The sequence below is a fragment of the Euprymna scolopes genome, chromosome 19 (genome assembly GCF_053919585.1).
Source record: "Euprymna scolopes isolate OS-2025 chromosome 19, ASM5391958v1, whole genome shotgun sequence".
Taxonomy (NCBI): Eukaryota; Metazoa; Mollusca; class Cephalopoda; order Sepiida; family Sepiolidae; genus Euprymna; species Euprymna scolopes.
Genome location: NC_136500.1, coordinates 146,811,700 through 146,833,712, shown reverse-complemented (window position 1 = coordinate 146,833,712; position 22,013 = coordinate 146,811,700). Strand labels below are relative to the sequence as shown.

The window sequence follows — 22,013 nt, the reverse complement described above, 5'->3', positions numbered from 1 at the left end:
ACAGGTTTATTTATGCAATTTTTCCCCCGTTTTGGGGTTGTTGTTTTTTTACATCGTCTTTTTTTATATTAGTTAAGCAGGATTATAAATTACCCCCCACACACACACCTAAAAACACCAGGGAAACGCCAAGCACCCCCCCCCGCTAGTTTATTTATATATATATATATATATATATATATATATATATATATATATATATATTTTAATATATATAATATATCATAAAATATAATATATACAATATATACATATAATATTCAAATATAATATATATAATATATATAAATATAATTTTTTAATATATATTATATATAATATAAATAATATACATTATATATATTATATATAATATATATAATATATAATATATATAAGACATACACCATGTATATAATATATAATATAATATGTATAATATATGCATAATATATAATATATATAAAATATATAATGTATATATAAAATATTATATAATATATATAATATATATACAATATATATGTTATATAATATGTATACAATATATATGTTATGTATAATATATACATATATAATATATATATATAATATATATAATATATATACAATATATATATTATATATATAATATATACATATATAATATATATAATATATATAATATATATATATAATATATATAATATATATATATTATATGTAATATATATAATATGTATAGAATATACATATAATATATATAATATATATAATATGTATAGAATATACATATAATATATGTCATATATATATATATAATATATACAATATATATATACTATATATATAATATATATAATATATACATAATATAATACTATATATATAATATATATAATATATATACTATATATGTAATATGCATATATAATATATATATTATATATAAAGATAGCATATATATATAGATAATATACGTATTATATATATAATATATTCACAATATATATATTATATAATATATATGATAAATAAATACAATATAATATATATAATATATATACACATAATATGATATATATAATATATATATACAATATATATAATATATATAATATATATACACATACTATTATAATTATAATATATATAATATATATAAATATAATATGAATAATATAATATATATAATATATAAAATACATTATATATAATATATATATTATTTTAATTATATAATATATATAATATATAATATATAAATGTAATATATATAATATATAAATTATATATAAATATGATAGATAAATTATATATAAATATAATATATTATATATACATATAATATATATAAATAAATTTTATATAACATATATATATTATATATGAAGCAAATAAATAATATATATAATATATAATATATGTATATATATTATATATGTATATATATTATATATACATTATATTATGTATATATTATATATATGTTTATATATATATATTATATGTATTATATATGTATATTATATATATATATTATATATATGTACATACTATATATATATATTATATATATTATATATATTATTAATGTATATATATATATATATATTTATATATATTAAATACATATATATAACATATAGATATATAATATGTATATTATATGTACTGATATGTATAGATATAACATATATATAGATATATAATATATATAATATATATAGATATATAATATATAAATAATATATATAGATATATATTATATATAGAGATATATAGATATATAATATATATAGGTATATAATATATATCATATAAATAGATATATAATATATATAATATATATAAAACATATAATATAGATAGATATATAATATATATTATATATATGAACAATATATATATAATACATATAATATATATGTATAATATACATATTATATATATAATATATATAATATATATATGGATAATATATATACTATATATAATATATATAAAATATAATATATATAACATATATATATTATATATATATAAAATATATATATAAAATATATATATATATAAAATATATTTATATATATAATATATATTTATATAAAATATATATATATATAATATATATATATAAAATGTATATATATAAAATGTGTATATATAAGATGTATTTATATAAAATATATATAATATATATATAATATATATATAGCAAATATATATATATATATATATAAAATATATAAATATATAATATATATAATATATATAGCTAATATATATATAAAATATATATATAATATATATATAAAATATATATATATAAAATATATATATAAAAAATATATATATAAAATATATATAATTATAATATATATATATATAATATGTATAAAAATATATATATAAAATATATATACAATATATATATAGATTAAATATATATATAAAATATATATTAAATATACATATATATTATATATATATAAGATATATTTAATACATATATAAGATATATAATATATATATAATATATATATAAAATATATATATAAAATATATATAAAATATATATATATATAATATATAATATATATAATATATATAATATATATAACATATATACAATATATATAATATATATTAAATAAATATATAATATGTAATATATATCAATTATATTAAATATATATATATAATATATATAATATATATGAAATATATATATATATAATATATATTATATATATAACATATATATATGGAATATATATAATATATACATAATATATATAATACATATATAATATAGATAATATATATATAATATAGATAATTCATATAATATATATACCATTTATGTAATATATATATGATTTTTTTATAATATATATAATTTATTTAATATATATATAATTTTGTTAATATATATATAATTTATGCAATATATATATAATTTATTTTATATATATATAATTTATGTAATTTATATATAATTTATGTAATATATATATAATGTATGTAATATATATATATATAATGTATGTAGTATATATATAATTTATGTAATATATATATAATTTATTAAATATATATATAATTTAAATAATATATATGATATATAATATATCTATAATATATATAATATATATAATATGCATAATATATATAATATACATAATATATAAAATATATCTATATATAACATATCTATATATACATAAAATATATAATATATATAATATATATACAATATATATATATAATTCATATATTAAATATATATAATATACATATATGATATATAATATATATATATACAATATATATATATCCATATAATTTATATATATAATATATATAACATACATATCTGATATATAATATATATATACAATATATACATATATATATATATTTACATAATTTATATATATAATATATATACAATATATATATATAATTTATATATATAATATATATAATTTATATATATAATATATATACTATATATATAATATATATAATAGATATGTATATCTATAATATATATAATATATATAATAGATATGTATATATGATAAATATATAATATATATGCATATATATGTATTATATATGTATAATATATATATGGTATATATATAATATATATATAGCATGTTATATATATATAATAAATGTATAATATATATATATTAATGTAGATATATAATATATAATATATATATAATATATATAGATATATGTAATATATATAGATATATGTAATATATATAGATAGATGTAATATATATAGATATATGTAATATATATAGATATATGTAATATATATAGATATATATAATATATATAGATATATATATAATATATTGATATATATATAATATATTTAGATATATATAATATATATAGATATATATAATATATATATTTAGATATATATAATATAAAATATATATAATATATATATACATATATAATATATATATAGATATATATAATATATAGATATATATAATATATATAGATGTATATAATATATATAGATATATATAGTATATATAAGTATATATAATATATAGAGATATATAATATATATATTAAATATATATATCGATATATATAGATATATATATAATATAGATATAGATATATATATAATATATACAGATATATATATAATATATACAGATATATATATATATAATATATAGATATATAATATATATAGATATATAGTATATATAGATATATATAGATATATAGATATATAATATATATAGATATATAATATATAAAATATATATAGATATATATATAATATACATAGATATATATAATATATATATAGATATATAATATATATAGATATATAATATATATAATATATATAGATATATATAATATATCAATATAATATATATATAATATATATAGATATATATTATATTTATATAGATATATATAATATATATAGATATATATAATATATATAGATATATATAATATATATATAATATATATAGATATATATTATATTTATATAGATATATATAATATATATAGATATATATAATATATGTAGGTATATATAATATATAGACATATATATATTATATATATATATATAATATATATCGATATATATAGATATAGATAGATATATAATATATATCGATATATATAGATATATATATAGATATATATGAATACTATATATAGATATATTATAATATATATAGATATATAATATATATATATATATATAATATATATAGATATATAATATATATAGATATATATAATATATATAGATATATAATATATATAGATAGATATACAATATATATATAGACATATATAATATATATATAGATATATATAATATATATATAGATATATATAATATATATATAGATATATATAATAGATATATATAGATATATATAATATATATAGATATATATAATATATATAGATATATATAATATATATAGATATATATAATATATAGATATATATAATATATATAGATATATATAATATATATATAGATATATATAATATATATAGATATATATAATATATATAGATATATATAATATATATAGATATATATAATATATATAGATATATATAATATATATATAGATATAATATATATAGATATATAATATATATAATATATACAGATATATATAATATATATATAATATATATATAGATATATATAATATATATAGATATATATATATAATATATATAGGTATATATAATATATAGACATATATATATTATATATATATATATATAATATATATCGATATATATAGATATATATAGATATATATAAATAATATATATAGATATATTATAATATATATATATTATATACATATATAGATATATAATATATATAGATATATGATATATATAGATATATAATATATATAGATATATGTAATATATATAGAGATAAAAAATAAAATTTTCCCCACTCTATATCTGTGCCTAAATCAAAACGCGGAATACATGAGCAAAGCTTCTTTCTTAGAACTGCACGCCTGTGGAACTCTGTTCCGTCTGCCTGCTTCCCTCCGGACTACAACTTGGATGTCTTCAAGTCTAATGTTAACAAATTTCTAATGAACCGCCCCCCTAATTAAACACTTTATAAAATCTCCTCACTAACGTAATGTACTTGCAATAACCCTTATCCCTGAGTGGCTTTCGGGCCTTGATAAGTGGTGATCACTGTGTAAAAAAAAAATATCTATATAATATATATTTATAGATATATATAATATATATAGGTATATAATATATATAGATATATATAATATATATAGGTATATAATATATATAGATATATATAATATATATAGATACTAGCATGGGTGCCCGGCGTTGCCCGGGTGTTTGGAGGTGTATGCTGAGCAAAAAAAGGGGGTAATTTTTTAAACTTTGACCCCTATTATGACCCCTGAAAATTTATTGTTTTGGCCTCAAATCAAGTTATTAAGTTAGATCCATGTCCACAGAAGCTATATCTAAAATTTCAAGTGTGGAGACCCAAAATTGTCGGAGAAGTTTGGTAGAGTTCTCAAAGCTCAAATCGTTGAACTTTGACCCCTTAATCGCCAAATTTCTGGCTAAAAACGGATCACATAGATTTTTCCAAATCTCAGTACCCTGTATATCAAATTTCGAGTCTGTAGACTAAAAATTGACAGAGTTATTTCGTAGGGAAATGTACACAGACACACACACACTTTCACTTTTATAGATATATAGATTTAAAATTTGAGTCTGACAGAATGACAAAATTATATTGCAAACCGATATATTAAACAAACGAACTTCAAAGAGACAAATGAACACATAAGTAAAAAAAAATTGTATTAGAAAACATTTCTTGATTATTCCACGTCTTTTTTTTTACAGACCTGACGACTGAGGTTCGCTCTTAATAAAAATTGTTTTTTATAGTCTTAATTTTGACTTCCCTTTTCATAAAAAACTAAAAAAAAATCAAGAAAGAAAAGAAATTTAATTTTATTCTTTTTTCATTAATTTCTTTCTGTGCAAAGCAATTCTTTCAAACTTACTCTGTTTCCAAAATGTTTTTATTTTATTCCCCTCCCCCTTCATTCATTTTCCTCCGCATCCTGGCAAGTAGTAAAATAAACCATTTATTATATTTATTCATGGATTTATTTACTAATCATTTCTTTTGTATCGGTAAATGAATTCCATTTAAAAAAAAAACTGTAAAAGTCACGTTAAAGGTGATTAAGTTGGAAAGTAAGTAAAAATTTACCCTTTTTACTTTTATACGATTTCTGATCACTTTGAAAAAGGTGTGTGTGTGTTTTAAAAATGTTTTTTAACTGCTATAATCTCATTTATATATATATATATATATATATATATATATATATATATATATATATATATATATATATATATATATATAACAACGTGAGTATTCATATCGTGGGTTTGTATTACTGTACACATAGATTCGAAAAAATAGTCAAAAACAAATATATAAATAAATGTTATCAAAGGCAAGATAAGTTACTTTTCTACCTAACTGGATATATTTTTTGTGTTTTTATTCAATGTAATATATTTATTCAGCTCGAAAAACATACAGTGTTTACCGATGTGTTGGAAAATTCAAGATGGCGTCTCACACCCTCTTTAACACCGTAAGTTTGGGAAAGGGTGTTATAAATAAAAAAACTATACAAAATACTATTAAAAACCCGCCGAATATATGTCAACCTATGTCACGGTAACATATATTGAGCGAGTTTTTAACAGTATTTTAACAGGGCACATCGTAAAAACTGACCCATTAATTTTCCTGAAGTAAAAACTATATAGTTTTTAAACTTTTAAAACTATACATTATAAAAAGAAAACTGTTCGAGTGATTTTTTTTTTTTACATGGGTGTCACCACTTATCAAGGCCCAGAGGCCACTCAAGGATAAGGGTTAATAGGTATACATTAGTCATTGTGATTTTAGCATAGTAAACAGTGGGAATTTTGTAACTTGGATTACTTGAAAAAGAAAACTGTTCGAATGATTGAAAATGAAAATAAAATAACAATGTAAATATATTGATAAGAAAAAAACAAAAACAAACGAAGTTTCCGTTTCAGGAACCCGAGTTTAATTTTATGTCGTAATCATTCAACTCGTTAGCGGTTTTATTCAGCGATTAGGGATAACCATACGACATATCTAATTACCAAAGCGATTTTTTTTTTTATTAAAACTAAACCTGTTTAGTTTTAATGAACCAATTTTTTTAAAGCCAACACTTTAGTTATTTTGAGAGCGTGCAACTGCACCCGAAAAGATTGATTAGGAAACTCCAAATCCTTTTATGACGCGAAGAAAAAAAAAAAAAAAAAAAAGGCCTTTTATCGGCTTAAATGATAAACTAATGTTAAATATTAGTATTTAATATAATGAGATATCAATCTACACAATTTGCCATCGATTCTGAAATAAAATGAAATCCTGACATTGTGATCATTTTTGCAGGTGTTATGTGCCAAATATTGAAATAAGAATGTTTAAATTTAATTATTGTAATTTAAGTCTTTAATTTTAATGTCGATTTTATTTATAAAATATCTTTTTAGAAATCAATCTCAAAAACAATCTGAACAATAAATCTCTTTTGTTATGGCTAAGTTTTTGTCAAGGGTAGAAATTATAATAGATAAGTATTCATCCATGATGACATTTTACCGATTTCCTGGTTTACAGGTATTCTTGCTAAATTTCTTCGAAAGAATTGACATAAACAATACTTCAACTAAATACGTATATTTCATGCAATAATGACTTTTGTTTCTTCTGACTTTTCCTAAACTAAACATAAAACATCGGTTAGGGTTAGTTTAACATTCTGTAAAAGTACCTTCCGTTTTTTTTTTTTTTGTACTTCTGCAGAGAAGGTAAAAAACCGATAAAAACTGGATATATTTTTCGTGTTTTTATTCAATTTAACATGTTTATTCAGCTCGAACAGCATACAGTGTTTACCGATGTGTTGGAAAATTCAAGATGGCGTCTCACACCCTCTTTAACACCGTAAGTTTGGGAAAAGGTGTTATAAATAAAAATAACTATACAAAATACTATTAAAAACCCACCGAATATATGTCAACCTATGTCACGGTAACATATATTGAGCGAGTTTTTAACAGTATTTTAACCGGTTTTTTATTTATTACACCTTTTTCCAAACTTACCGTGTTAAAGAGAGAATCGGCCGCCATCTTGAATTTTCCAATACATCGGTAAACACTGTATGCTTTTCGAGCTGAATAAACATGTTAAATTGAATAAAAACACGAAAAATATATCCAGTTTGGTAGAAAAGTAACTTATCTTGCCTTTGATAACATTTATTTGTTATATATTTGTTTTTTGGCAACTTATTCGAATCTGTGTGTACAGTAATACAAACCCGAAATGAATTTAAGACAACGAGTGAAATGAGAAAATGAAGAAAATCACATTTGCTGTGTGTGTTTACTTTTTATGTAAGTCAGCGGGTTTGGTTGCCATAACAACGTGACGGTAGTGAACGTGTGTGTGTGTGCGTGTGTGCGCGTGTGCTTGCTCGTACTACTCCTAAGTTTGTAGGAGCATTTGATTTCGTGTAGTTTAGTTTCGTATATAAGTTTCGTATTTTTTAAATTTGTAATTAACAAGTTATTAAAAAATTAAACCCTTCCAAGATGGACAATAAATAAAGCCATAATATTTTATGGTAAAGGTAAGAGCGTAGAAACCATTGTTTTTTAGGAGATGTGATTATTGGATTAACCAATCAGAAATCGTCTGTGGCACACACATCTCTGTTTTTATAGATATATATATATATATATATATATATAGAATAGAATAGAATAGATAGAAGAAGATAGATAGATAGATAGATAGATATAGATAGATAGATAGATAGATAGATAGATAGATAGAAGATAGATAGAAAATAGATAGATATAATATATATAGATAGATATAATATATAGATATATAATATATATAATATATATAGATAGATATATAGATATATAATATATATGTATATATATATATATAATATATATAGATATATATAATATATAGATATATAATATATATGTAGATATAAAATATATATATATATATATATATATATATATATATATATAATAGTGTTTCATGCTAAACAACTGATGATTGTTGATGCAGTGATTGCAGGTTATTGAATGACTTACGGACTAAAGAGTTTTCTAACGGATTATAAAAAAGAAATTTTTTGTGCATAGCTTTAAAGATTAAAAAGTGACAATATATACACATATATATATAAATATATAGAGATAGATAGATAGATAGATAGATAGATATTATATATATATAGATATTATATATATATATATATATATATATATATATATATATATATATATATATATAAAAGTAGTTAAAACTCTAAGTTAAAGTTTATAATGAAATGTATTATTCAAAAAATACTCCCGAAAATAATTTTCAATGTCCTTATTCGGCGGATTTTTAAAGAATTCTATTCCTACTATTCTTCTCATTAAAGGACAGAAAGAAATCAGCAAATTCTACTTGTACCTGGGCTAGCATTTCCGGATTTAAGCATTAAGTTAAACTACATACAGCGCCTGGAATTTTTAAATTGATCACCCATCTCATACCGACCAAGCTCAACGTTCCTTAATTTCAGTGATCTAAGGAGAACCGGCGTGTCAACATGAATATACCCTATATGTGATGTAAAATTCAGCAATCCTAGGAAGGATCACTCTGATCTGACAAAAATTACGCACCTCGAGCGATTAGCAATAAACTAACCGCTTCTAAAAAAAAAAAAAGATTGTAAACCTTGAGAGGGTAGGCCTCCTGGAGCTACACAGGACCACCAATATATCGCAATCGGCCTTCGGGTCAAGATTTTTCTTTTTACATAGGCATAACCACTTATCAAGGCCCAGATACCACCCGAGGATCAGGGTTAAGAGTGTACAGTAGTCAATTGGACAATATAGTAATTTTTAGTAATGGAAATTCGGTAAATTTGTTAACTTAAGTGGAACAGCTCATCAAGAACTTGTTTACGTTGGACTTGAAGACAATCAGATTGTAGTCAGCAGGAAAACGGAAAACAATTCCACAGGAGTGCAGTTCTAAGAAAGAAGCTTTGTTCATGGAATCTACGTTTAGGTTTAGGCACAGATAAAGAGTAGGAGGGGGAATTAGTGATAATGTTTTCAGCTAAACAAGTGTTTCTTTTGAAAGTTTGGCGAGGGGGGACCATAGATTGGAGCTCAGTCGAGCACTTGCCATAAAAATAATAAAAAGAAGAAACAAACTCGCAGCATCTCTTTTGTGAGAAAGAGGTTGCAGGGAAGAGAAAAGGACATCCCCCACAAGGCTACGAAGTCTATTTTGAACTCTATTTCTAGCAGCTCCTGCCCAAATGTGTCAACAGTACTCCATCCTTGGACGTACCAGGCTCTTATATAGATAGAGAATTTCATCAGCAGTGAGATATCTACTGGATCGATAGAAGGATCCCACCATTTTTCCAGCAGCCTTGGCAACAGACTTGATATACGTGTTCCATTTCAGATCAGGAGTAAAGGTCAAGCCCAGAAGCTTGTCAAAACATGAGGTCTCCCCAAGACGAGAGCCATTCATTTCAATTGATGCAAGATGAGGATCAGAGCGTTGATCAGGTGATGTAAAGATAAAAAGCTTTGTTTTAGATGCATTAAAAGTAACCAGCCACCTCTTTCTCCATTGTACTCCGTGCTCAAGATCAAAGGAGAGAAAATCGGATAGAACTTGGTCGTCCACGGTCTTAGATGTGCTACCATATATCATAGTGTCATCAGCATAAATGTCTACGAATGATGTAAGGGTGTGATTTGGAAGATCATTAATGTAGATCAGGAAGAGAGTTGGGCCCAGAATAGACCCCTGATCAAAGTTTAGTATCTGTTCTTCTGATGCTACACTTCAATTTCTTGTTCTCTGTCAGTGGAGGAGAAATCCTTCACGACTGAGACGATTTTTATTTTTCTATCTGTTTTCCAGATTAAAAAAACGACCCTGGTGTCTAACTCTGCCCTCGTGGGGAGGCAAACTAAACATGCACAGGGAAAGGCTATTTCAGAAATGGCATCGATTCTGTCGATTCGTGCAGTGTGCAACTTTTACCGAAACTATTGCAATACTTCAGCTGATATCATTGGAAATGTCATGAATCTGAACCACCCTGAAATAGTTGGAAAGGTTAGATTATTTAGAGCACATAGCAAAATAGGAAAAGATTATTTTTTAAAAAAATCTCAACCACTTTGAGTTGTTTCAGGGGGGGTTCTTTGTTTTTCGTTTTTGTTTTTTACAAAGAAGACACCCCTTATCAAAGCCCGGAAGCCACTCGAGGATAAGGGTTAATGAGTGTACAGTGGTCAAAGGGAACATGTCGCAGTAATCGCTAATAGTGGAAATTTGGTAAATTGGATTACTTAAGGGGACGGTTCATCAAGAATTTGTTCACATTGGACTTGAAGACAACCATATTGTAGTCAGCTGGAAAGCAGGAAAACGGAACAGAGTTCCACAGGCTTGCGGTTCTAAGAAAGAAGCTTTGTTCATGGAATCTGTGTTTAGGTTTAGGCACAGATAACAAGTGGGGGAAATTATTGATAGTGGTTTCAGCTAGACAAGTGTTTTTCGTGAAAGTCAGGACGGAGGAACTATAAATTGGAGCTCATACGAGCACTTGCCATGAATAACGATTGTTTAAATTATTTAAATTCAATGACGATTATTTAAATACTAGTGCACGTATTTGTAAAGCTCTAATTGTTTAATAACTCTCTGGGTTTACTTTTTAAAAACATGTTTAACATACGATCGTTTCTTCTCAGTCTGAAGCACATTTGATATGGCCAAGGTATGTTTCAAAGGCTACTTTTTACCAAAAATTAATCAACACCGTCAACCCAAATGTTTCCTTAAAACTCACTTGAAATTACGTAACATCTATTTTTATGCATGACAAAAAAACAGAATCAATTAAACTGCATTATCATTAGAAAATCATTAAAAACTTGGATAATTTCAAAAATACTCCAGAAAAAAAAAATCACTATCATGTATGCAAAAAAAAAAACGTCTTTCATAATAGTTTCGTATTCCTGTTCATAAATTTTGTCAGCAGGAGAATACACATAAGGGAAAACAAATATTTTTTCTGAATTTTTGAGATGAGAATTATTCATTATTTGGATTTTTTTAATCATAATTTCCACAACGCTCCAGTCGATGTGCCCTCTGAAGGTGCATTATCTCGAACTCGGGAATCTTTTCGTCAAACTCGGTAACTACACAGAACTTCGAACGGAACACTTTATTCAATTCAAGGGGATAATATGCTCTCGTTCCGTCGGTTCTCTAGTCCGACAAGATCAACCTGAAGAAGGTCGGAGGTTGTATCAATAGAAACGTTGTAAAAATAGCACTCGAGATGAGAATAAGAATCTTAAGAATTAAAAAAATACACAATGCAAATAAATAAAAACTGTATCATCCACAGTTCCTTTCTTTTCCTTGTTTTTTTTTTAAATTTTAATTTTAATAAATATATTTTAATAAGAAATAATTTTAATAATTTACCATGAAACAATATATATATATATATATATTTATATATATATATATATATATATATATATATATATATATCGTCAAGAGGATTGAACACTAACTCTGAAAATAATGTGTAATTTTTGCATTTTCACAAACTTCTAATATAAGCACGAGTATAGTCACATGCATTGAATTTTGTAATATATATATTGATATAAATATATATATATATATTAAAAAATACCATGGATTTTGTAATATATATATATATATATGTAATATATATATATATGTAATATATATATATATGTAATATATATATGTAATATATATATATATATGTAATATATATATATATTTGTAATATATATATATATGTAATATATATATATATTTGTAATATATATATATATATGTAATATATATATATATATATGTGTAATATATATATATATATATATTTGTAATATATATATATATGTAATATATATATATATATTTGTAATATATATATATGTAATATATATATATTTGTAATATATATATATGTAATATATATATATGTAATATATATATTTGTAATATATATATATATATGTAATATATATATGTAATATATATATTTGTAATATATATATATGTAATATATATATATGTAATATATATATGTAATATATATATATGTAATATATATATGTAATATATATATATGTAATATATATATATGTAATATATATATATGTAATATATATATATGTAATATATATATATGTAATATATATATATGTAATATATATGTAATATATATATGTAATATATATATGTAATATATATATATGTAATATATATATATATTTGTAATATATATATGTAATATATATATATGTAATATATATATATGTAATATATATATATGTAATATATATATGTAATATATATATGTAATATATATATATATTACATATATATATATATTACATATATATATATATATATTACATATATATATATATTACATATATATATATATGTAATATATATATATAATATATATATATATGTAATATATATATATATGTAATATATATATATATGTAATATATATATATATGTAATATATATATATATGTAATATATATATATGTAATATATATATGTAATATATATATGTAATATATATATATGTAATATATATATATATATGTAATATATATATATGTAATATATATATGTAATATATATATGTAATATATATATATGTAATATATATATATGTATGTAATATATATATGTAATATATATATGTAATATATATATGTAATATACACTTGTGCCCGATATTATTCATACCCCCCCTTGAAAATTGAGTTTATTAGGTGTAACTTTGTAAGAATTTATTGTTTACGTCCATATTGATACATATTCTTAATAAACCTCTTCTGATCATTTTCGTCATTTTAAAATCTTGGGATACTTATAATAAAAGAAATATACAGCTATTTATAAAATCTGCAATGTTCAAAAATAATCATACCCCCTTATTTTTTCAGTATTAATCGAGTTTCTGACTGTTTGTTTCCTGTTTGATTCTTATTTTGAATGCTTTTATACAACCTTTGATTAATTTCATTTCGTTTTTTTGCATTTTTCAGAAATTAAAATGATATCAACTGAAAACCAATAAAAGAATAAAAATTATTAGAATGGGGAAGAAAAAAGAGCTTAGTAATGATCTTAGGACTAAAATTGTGAATTCACATAAGGATGGTTTAGGTTACAAGTCAATTTCCAAGGAATTTGAGGTTCCTACAGCAACAGTACAGAGCATCATCAAAAAATTTCAGAGCCACCACACAACAAACAACTTGATTGGTAGAGGAAGGAAAAGGAAACTGTCTGCTAGAGCCACCAGGAATATTGTAAGAAGTGTTAATGCAAATCCAACCACCACTACTAAGGACATTTTAGAAAATCTGGAGTCTTCTGGCATAAAAATATCAAGGCAAACATTGCAAAGGACTCTGCATGAAAATGGTCTGAAAGGAAGAAGACCAAGAAGGACTCCATTGCACACCGGAAAACACCTTGCAGCACGTCTAAAGTTTGCTAGGACCCATGTGAATTCTCCAGAGTCCGTTTTCTCAAGTATTTTGTGGACTGACGAAACAAAAATTGAATTGTTTGGCCATATGGATGCTTCTTACGTTTGGAGGAAGAAAGGAGAAGCTTACAACCCAAAGAACACCATACCCACGGTGAAACATGGTGGTCGTAGCCTAATGTTTTGGGGCTCCTTTTTGGCTAGTGGTTCAGGTAGTTTGGTCAAGATAGATGGAACCATGAAGAAGGAGCAATATTTGGAGATACTCCAGAAAAACATTAGACAGGATGCGGAGAAGCTCCATTTAGGACCAAACTGGATCCTTCAACAGGATAATGATCCAAAACATACTGCCAAAATAGTCAAGAAATGGTTTGAGGATAATCAAATTAATGTTTTGGAATGGCCTAGCCAGAGTCCCGACCTGAACCCTATCGAAAACCTCTGGCACATATTGAAAACTGAGGTTAAAAAGCGGAAACCTAGAAATTTGAGGGATTTGGAGAACTACTGCATTGAAGAATGGTCAAAAATCAGTGTTGATGCTTGTAAAAACCTTGTTGATAAATATCCAAAATGGTTACAGGCAGTTATTAAGAATAAAGGGCATGCTATTGACTATTAGTAAGAGAGGTATGAATAATTTTGAACTAGTGCCATTATTGTTTTTCTTTGTATAATGTTTCAAACTTGCATAATTTATTTATTTGTTGAGTTTAAATTAAATGCTTATGCTTGATTTATTGTTTGAAATCCCTTTAATATTGTCTACCTTCTGGTTTGAGCAATATTCTTATAGAAATCTCAAAGATCCGAGGGGTATGAATAATATCGGGCACAAGTGTATATATATGTAATATATATATATGTAATATGTATATATATGTAATATATATATATATGTAATATATATATATAATATATATATGTAATATATATATATGTATATGTAATATATATATATACATATGTAATATATATATATAATATATATATGTAATATATATATATGTAATATATATATATGTAATATATATATGTATATGTAATATATATGTAATATATATATGTATATGTAATATATATGTAATATATATATATATATATGTAATATATATATATATGTAATATATATATATATTTTTTTGTAATATATACATGTAATATATATATATATATAGTACATATATATATATATTACATATATATATATATTACATATATATATATTTTACAAAATCCAAGTTATTTTTTAATATATATATATATCAAAATCCATGCTACGTGACTATACTCGTGCTTATATTAGAAGTTTGTGAAAATACAAAAATTACACATTATTTTCAGAGTTAGTGTTCAATCCTCTTGACTAATATATACAAAAATCAAAAAAAAATTTTTCCGTCATAAACCCTCGGAAGTCACCAATTGCAGAACATTTTCCTATTCAGCGAGAAATATATTTTTTATGTTATCTATATATGCTGCAGTCTCAAATTCGGTCATCATCATCATCTTTTTATTGTTATTGCATTTGTGCATTTTCTTTTTTTAGAGGAATATAAGCGTCTTTGCGACCGAGAAGGTTATTCCCCCGACTTCAAACGAGGAAATGTGGAACTCTTCACAGGTAAAATGACTTTCGTTTTTTAAATGTTTTTGTGGTGGTTGGGGGGGTCTACATATATGTATCACTTTGAAAAATTTACAGCATCTTTTATTATAGCAGTTTTGTTTTAAAAAATAATTAGTTTTATAAATGTAGTTTTATATATATATATATATATATATATATATATATATATATGAGCTAACAGTTAATAAAATATGTTAATATATATATATATATATATATATATATATATATATATATATATATATATATATATATATATAAGGATTAAGAAATAATTTTAGATTACAGATTGAATGATTTAAATAATAGATTGTATAACAGACTTAAAGTCCATATAAATATTGGTATCAATATTTATAAAACAATCTCAACGAGATGAAAAGGCTCAATATACGCGATAGAGCAATAGTATAAATAAAAATTTGGAATAAAATTCTGTAAATTAAAAAACTTACAACAAATTTATTTTACTTTTTCTCTAACAAGCTATGAAGACTAGTTCGTTGCAACAAATAGCTATTACGTTATGCATGCATATTCGTAAAGCCGTCGGTCAAACTTCATTTCGTAAATTCTATTTTTTAATTTTCATACTTTTGCGCCGATTTTCCCCAGATAGAACCCAAATATAAAGTTTCGCATGTGTTCGAATACCCTACATATTAAGTTCCATTTTTGTAAACCAAAGACTGAGGGAGGAGTTTAGTAGGCAAAATTTTTTAAAACAAATATATATACACCTGCATAAATATAGATAGAAAGAGTTTACTGTAAACTTTTACGCAAATATTATGCAAGTATAAATCATGTAGAATATCTGCATGAATATAATTACACGTAATAGTTAACTAAAGACGATCATCCCATAAGAAAACTGAAAAAAAAAATTAATAGAGAATTAAGTAAAATGAATGTTTCGAAGAAAATGCAAATTAGCTAGATCTTTTGCTAGTAAATACAATTCCACAACCCATATATATAAAAGTTGTATTTTCTTTTTAAATAAAGAGAATAAAAAATTTTAATATGAATATCAATACACAAAATATTTTATAGGTATATAGATTCATCATAAATATATATGAGCTTTAAAAATAGCATTACGGTCTGGATGTCGTAATAGATGCATCGGGTTTGTCACAAAATTGTATTAATTAAGACCGAATTATTTTTATTCAAAGGCGAAAACGAACATTAATTCATCTAGGCGTTACTAAATGTTAATAATTTTGATCTTTCAGTTTAATTTTTGGGAGAAAAAATTAACTATATTTTTTTTGCATTTTATTTGTTGTAGACATAAACGAATGTGTTGAATTCCCCACAATCTGTTCAAATGGTGTTTGCCACAATACGGCTGGTGGATACTATTGCAACTGCAAGAAAGGGTTCGCCATCGATAATACAGGACTTAATTGCACAGGTAAGTTGTCTTTATATATATATAATTAATATATATATATATATATATAATTAATATATATATATATAATTAATATATATATATATAATTAATATATGTATAATATAATTAATATATATATATATATAATATAATTAATATATATATATATATAATATAATTAATATATATATAATATAATTAATATATATATATAATATAATTAATATATATGTATAATATAATTAATATATATGTATAATATAATTAATATATATGTATAATAGAATTAATATATATATAATATAATTAATATATATATAATATAATTAATATATATATATAACATAATTAATATATATATAATTAATATATATATATAACTAATATATATATAATTAATATATATATATAATTAATATATATATAACATAATTAATATATATATAATTAATATATATAATTAATATATATATAACATAATTAATATATATACATAATATAATTAAAATATATATATAATATAATTAATATATATATATAATATAATTAAAATATATATATAATATAATTAATATGTATAATATAATCAATATATATAATATAATTAATATATATAATATAATTAATATGTATAATATAATTAATATATATATAATATAATTAATATATATATAATATAATTAATATATATAATATAATATAATTAATATATATATAATATAATTAATATATATATAATATAATTAATATATATATAATATAATATATATAATATAATTAATATAATATATATAATATAATTAATATAACATATATAATTAATATAACATATATAATTAATATAATTAATATAATATAATATATATTATATTATATATATATATATATATATATATATATCAACAGTTGAATAATATCGGGATGTTTGTAGTGCCATGTCGTGCATGAAATGACCCTTCACTCATCCCCGGTGGGCTTTCCTGGTAGATGTAAGGTCAGCTGATGGTTTTACTTGTGTTGTATGTCTGGTATTCTGCATAACCACTTGTTCCGCACCCCTTACCTAAACTGAATCTTTTTTAAAAAAAAAAATGACAGTATAATCTAAAATTACGCTTAAACAAGAACAAAACTCAAACAAAATCAAATTGCCTCCTCCCTTGAGGCTTGCATTCACGAACATCTGTGGGCTTAGAACTAATTTAGCTGATGTTGAAGTATTTCTCCAAACAAATACCCGGGATATCTTAGCACTAAGCGAGACTAACCTAAACTCATCCATCCCCTCTAACTACTTTAACATGCCCGGATATCTCCCACTCTGCAGTAAGGACTCTGATAGACATATGCACTGGCTTGAAGTCTATATTCGAAACACCATCTCCTTGACTTGAGAAACAAAACTAGAATCAGACGATCAAGCCTTCACATGAAACATAATATTAGCTACTTTTATTTTCTCTACCGCTTTCCCTCGACCCAGGACTGTACCCTAATAAAAAAAAAGTCTCTGACAGCAGAGATACAACACTTTCCCTCGACACTTACGCACAAGTGCATGTATTTCGGGACTTCAATATCCACCACAACAACTTGCTTGGATTCTCTACTTACACAGACGCAACTGGTAGCACAACACGTAGCTTCTCTATCACAGATGGTTATGTTTCCAACCCGCTTCCCAGACCAGCAAGAAAAACGTGCATCACTTTTAGATCTGTTTCTGACCACAGTTTCTGATGATTGTGTTACGAACGCCCACAGCCCACTTGGGAATGCTGATCATGTAGTGATAATAGTTGAAATCGCACTAAACTCTAGACCCAAAACTGAAGAGCCATTACTCAAAACAACGAGATATTATAAAAAGGCTGACTGGGAAGCCATCAGGGATCTCATCAGAGACGCCCCATGGCGAAATATCTTTTCACTTCCTGCTGAAAAGTTCGGAAATGAGACGATTGAATGGTTCAAAACGGCAATTAAAGCACATGTTCCCACGCAGAAATTTTATAGCAAGTCCCACTCTCCCCAATGGTTTACTTCCACATGTGCAGCTGCCATCGCGCAAAGGTAGCATGCGTACCGCAGATTTAACCGACATAAATCCAGTTCAAACAGACAGAAGTATATAGAAGCCAGAAGTAACTGTAAGAAAGAAATAGCGACAGCTAAGAGAGTGACTTCTGGAAAATCTACAACAGTGTAGTAAATAATGGGCAATGAACAGTTCCCCTACTATCCAACAATCATGAGGTTGTTTGCTCAGCAACCGAAAAGGCTAACATGCTTGCAAGTCGGTTTGCCTCCAACTCCACACTGGACCCTGCTAACCACCCTTTCCCTGACTTTTCTTTGCGGAGAAACGCCACACTCGATGATCTGTAAATCACCCCTTCTAAGGTGCATGCGATCATAAAAAATTTTGACACTTCAAAACATGTGGACTTGATCTCATCCCGGTTGTGCTATTAAAAAAGTGCTCCGCCAAAATAGCGCCGTTTCTCTCTAAACTTTACAACAAATGCCTTAATGAATCTTGCTTTCCTGCCTGCTGGAAAACTGATTCTGTGGTACCAATTTTCAAGAATTCTGGCGAAAGAACTGACCCAGTAAATTACCGCCCCATTAGCCTCCTCCCACTTTTTGCCAAAATATTTGAGTCCATAATTAACCATGCTCTAGTCCATCACCTTACAGATGCTAAACTTCTGACTGACCAACAATATGGATTTAGGCAAGCCCGTTCCACAGCAGACATCCTAACTGTAATCTCCGAGCATATATACCATTCACTTGACAAAGTAGGGAAGAGTGGTAGCTCTAGATATATCTAAGGCTTTTGACGTATGGCATGAAGGTCTTCTCAGATCATACGGTATCACTGAATCAATAATTAACATAATTAAATCCTTCTTAGATAAGAGAAAAATCCAGGTTGTCCTCGACGGTCGTACATCTATGATGTAAATTCGGGGGTGCCTCAGGGATCTATCCTTGGACCTCTATTATTCCTAATATTCATAAATTACCTCCCTGACAAAATTGCCTCTGAGATGGGTATATATGCTGATGACACCACGCTCTATAACAGGCACGACAGGAAAACAAATGAACACATATCTAAGGAAATGGCAGAAACACTAGAGGATAACCTCCAATCTGTAGTAGAATGGGGACAAAAATGGATGGTCACATTCAATACTGCCAAGACTAAACATGTTTCCTTCAATAATTACAAGAAACCTTCTCTACCACCAATAGCAATGGCAAAGACTCTTTATCTGAAAGTACATCTTTTAAATTCCTCGGTCTAACGTTCACAGGAAACATGAGTTGGAACAATTACATTGAGAGCATTGCCAGGACTGTTGTGAAAAAGGGGGGTTCTCTCTACCGAGCTAGAAAGCTACTAACGCTCGAAAGTATCGTGTACCTCTATAAGGTCATCATTCGCCCATGTATGGAGTATTGTTGTCATATTTGGGCTGGTGCATCTGCTACTAGTCTCAAAGGTTCAAGGTTCAAAAGAGAGTCGCCAACCTGAAAGATCCTGAACTGTCACCCAAGGTTCAGCCTCTGTCCCATCGACGAAATGTAGCGTCCCTCTGCCTGTTCTACAAGTACTTTAACGGTGAATGCTCCGACGAACTGCAAACACTTTTATCTACTCTATTGTATTGTTATTTTCATGGCA

At 23.7% G+C, this 22,013-nt stretch overlaps 1 protein-coding gene across 2 annotated transcripts in view; it reads left to right on the top strand.

Annotated features, from left to right (window-relative positions):
• Positions 1 to 22,013, top strand: part of LOC145240040 (fibrillin-3-like) — a 671,777-nt gene that overhangs the window by 485,327 nt on the left and 164,437 nt on the right. For both annotated transcript variants that reach the window (XM_080103628.1, XM_080103629.1), the window contains 2 exons: positions 16,831 to 16,905; positions 18,209 to 18,334. In XM_080103628.1, coding sequence (XP_079959754.1) covers positions 16,831 to 16,905; positions 18,209 to 18,334 — 201 coding nt within the window. The remainder of the gene's footprint in view (positions 1 to 16,830; positions 16,906 to 18,208; positions 18,335 to 22,013) is intronic.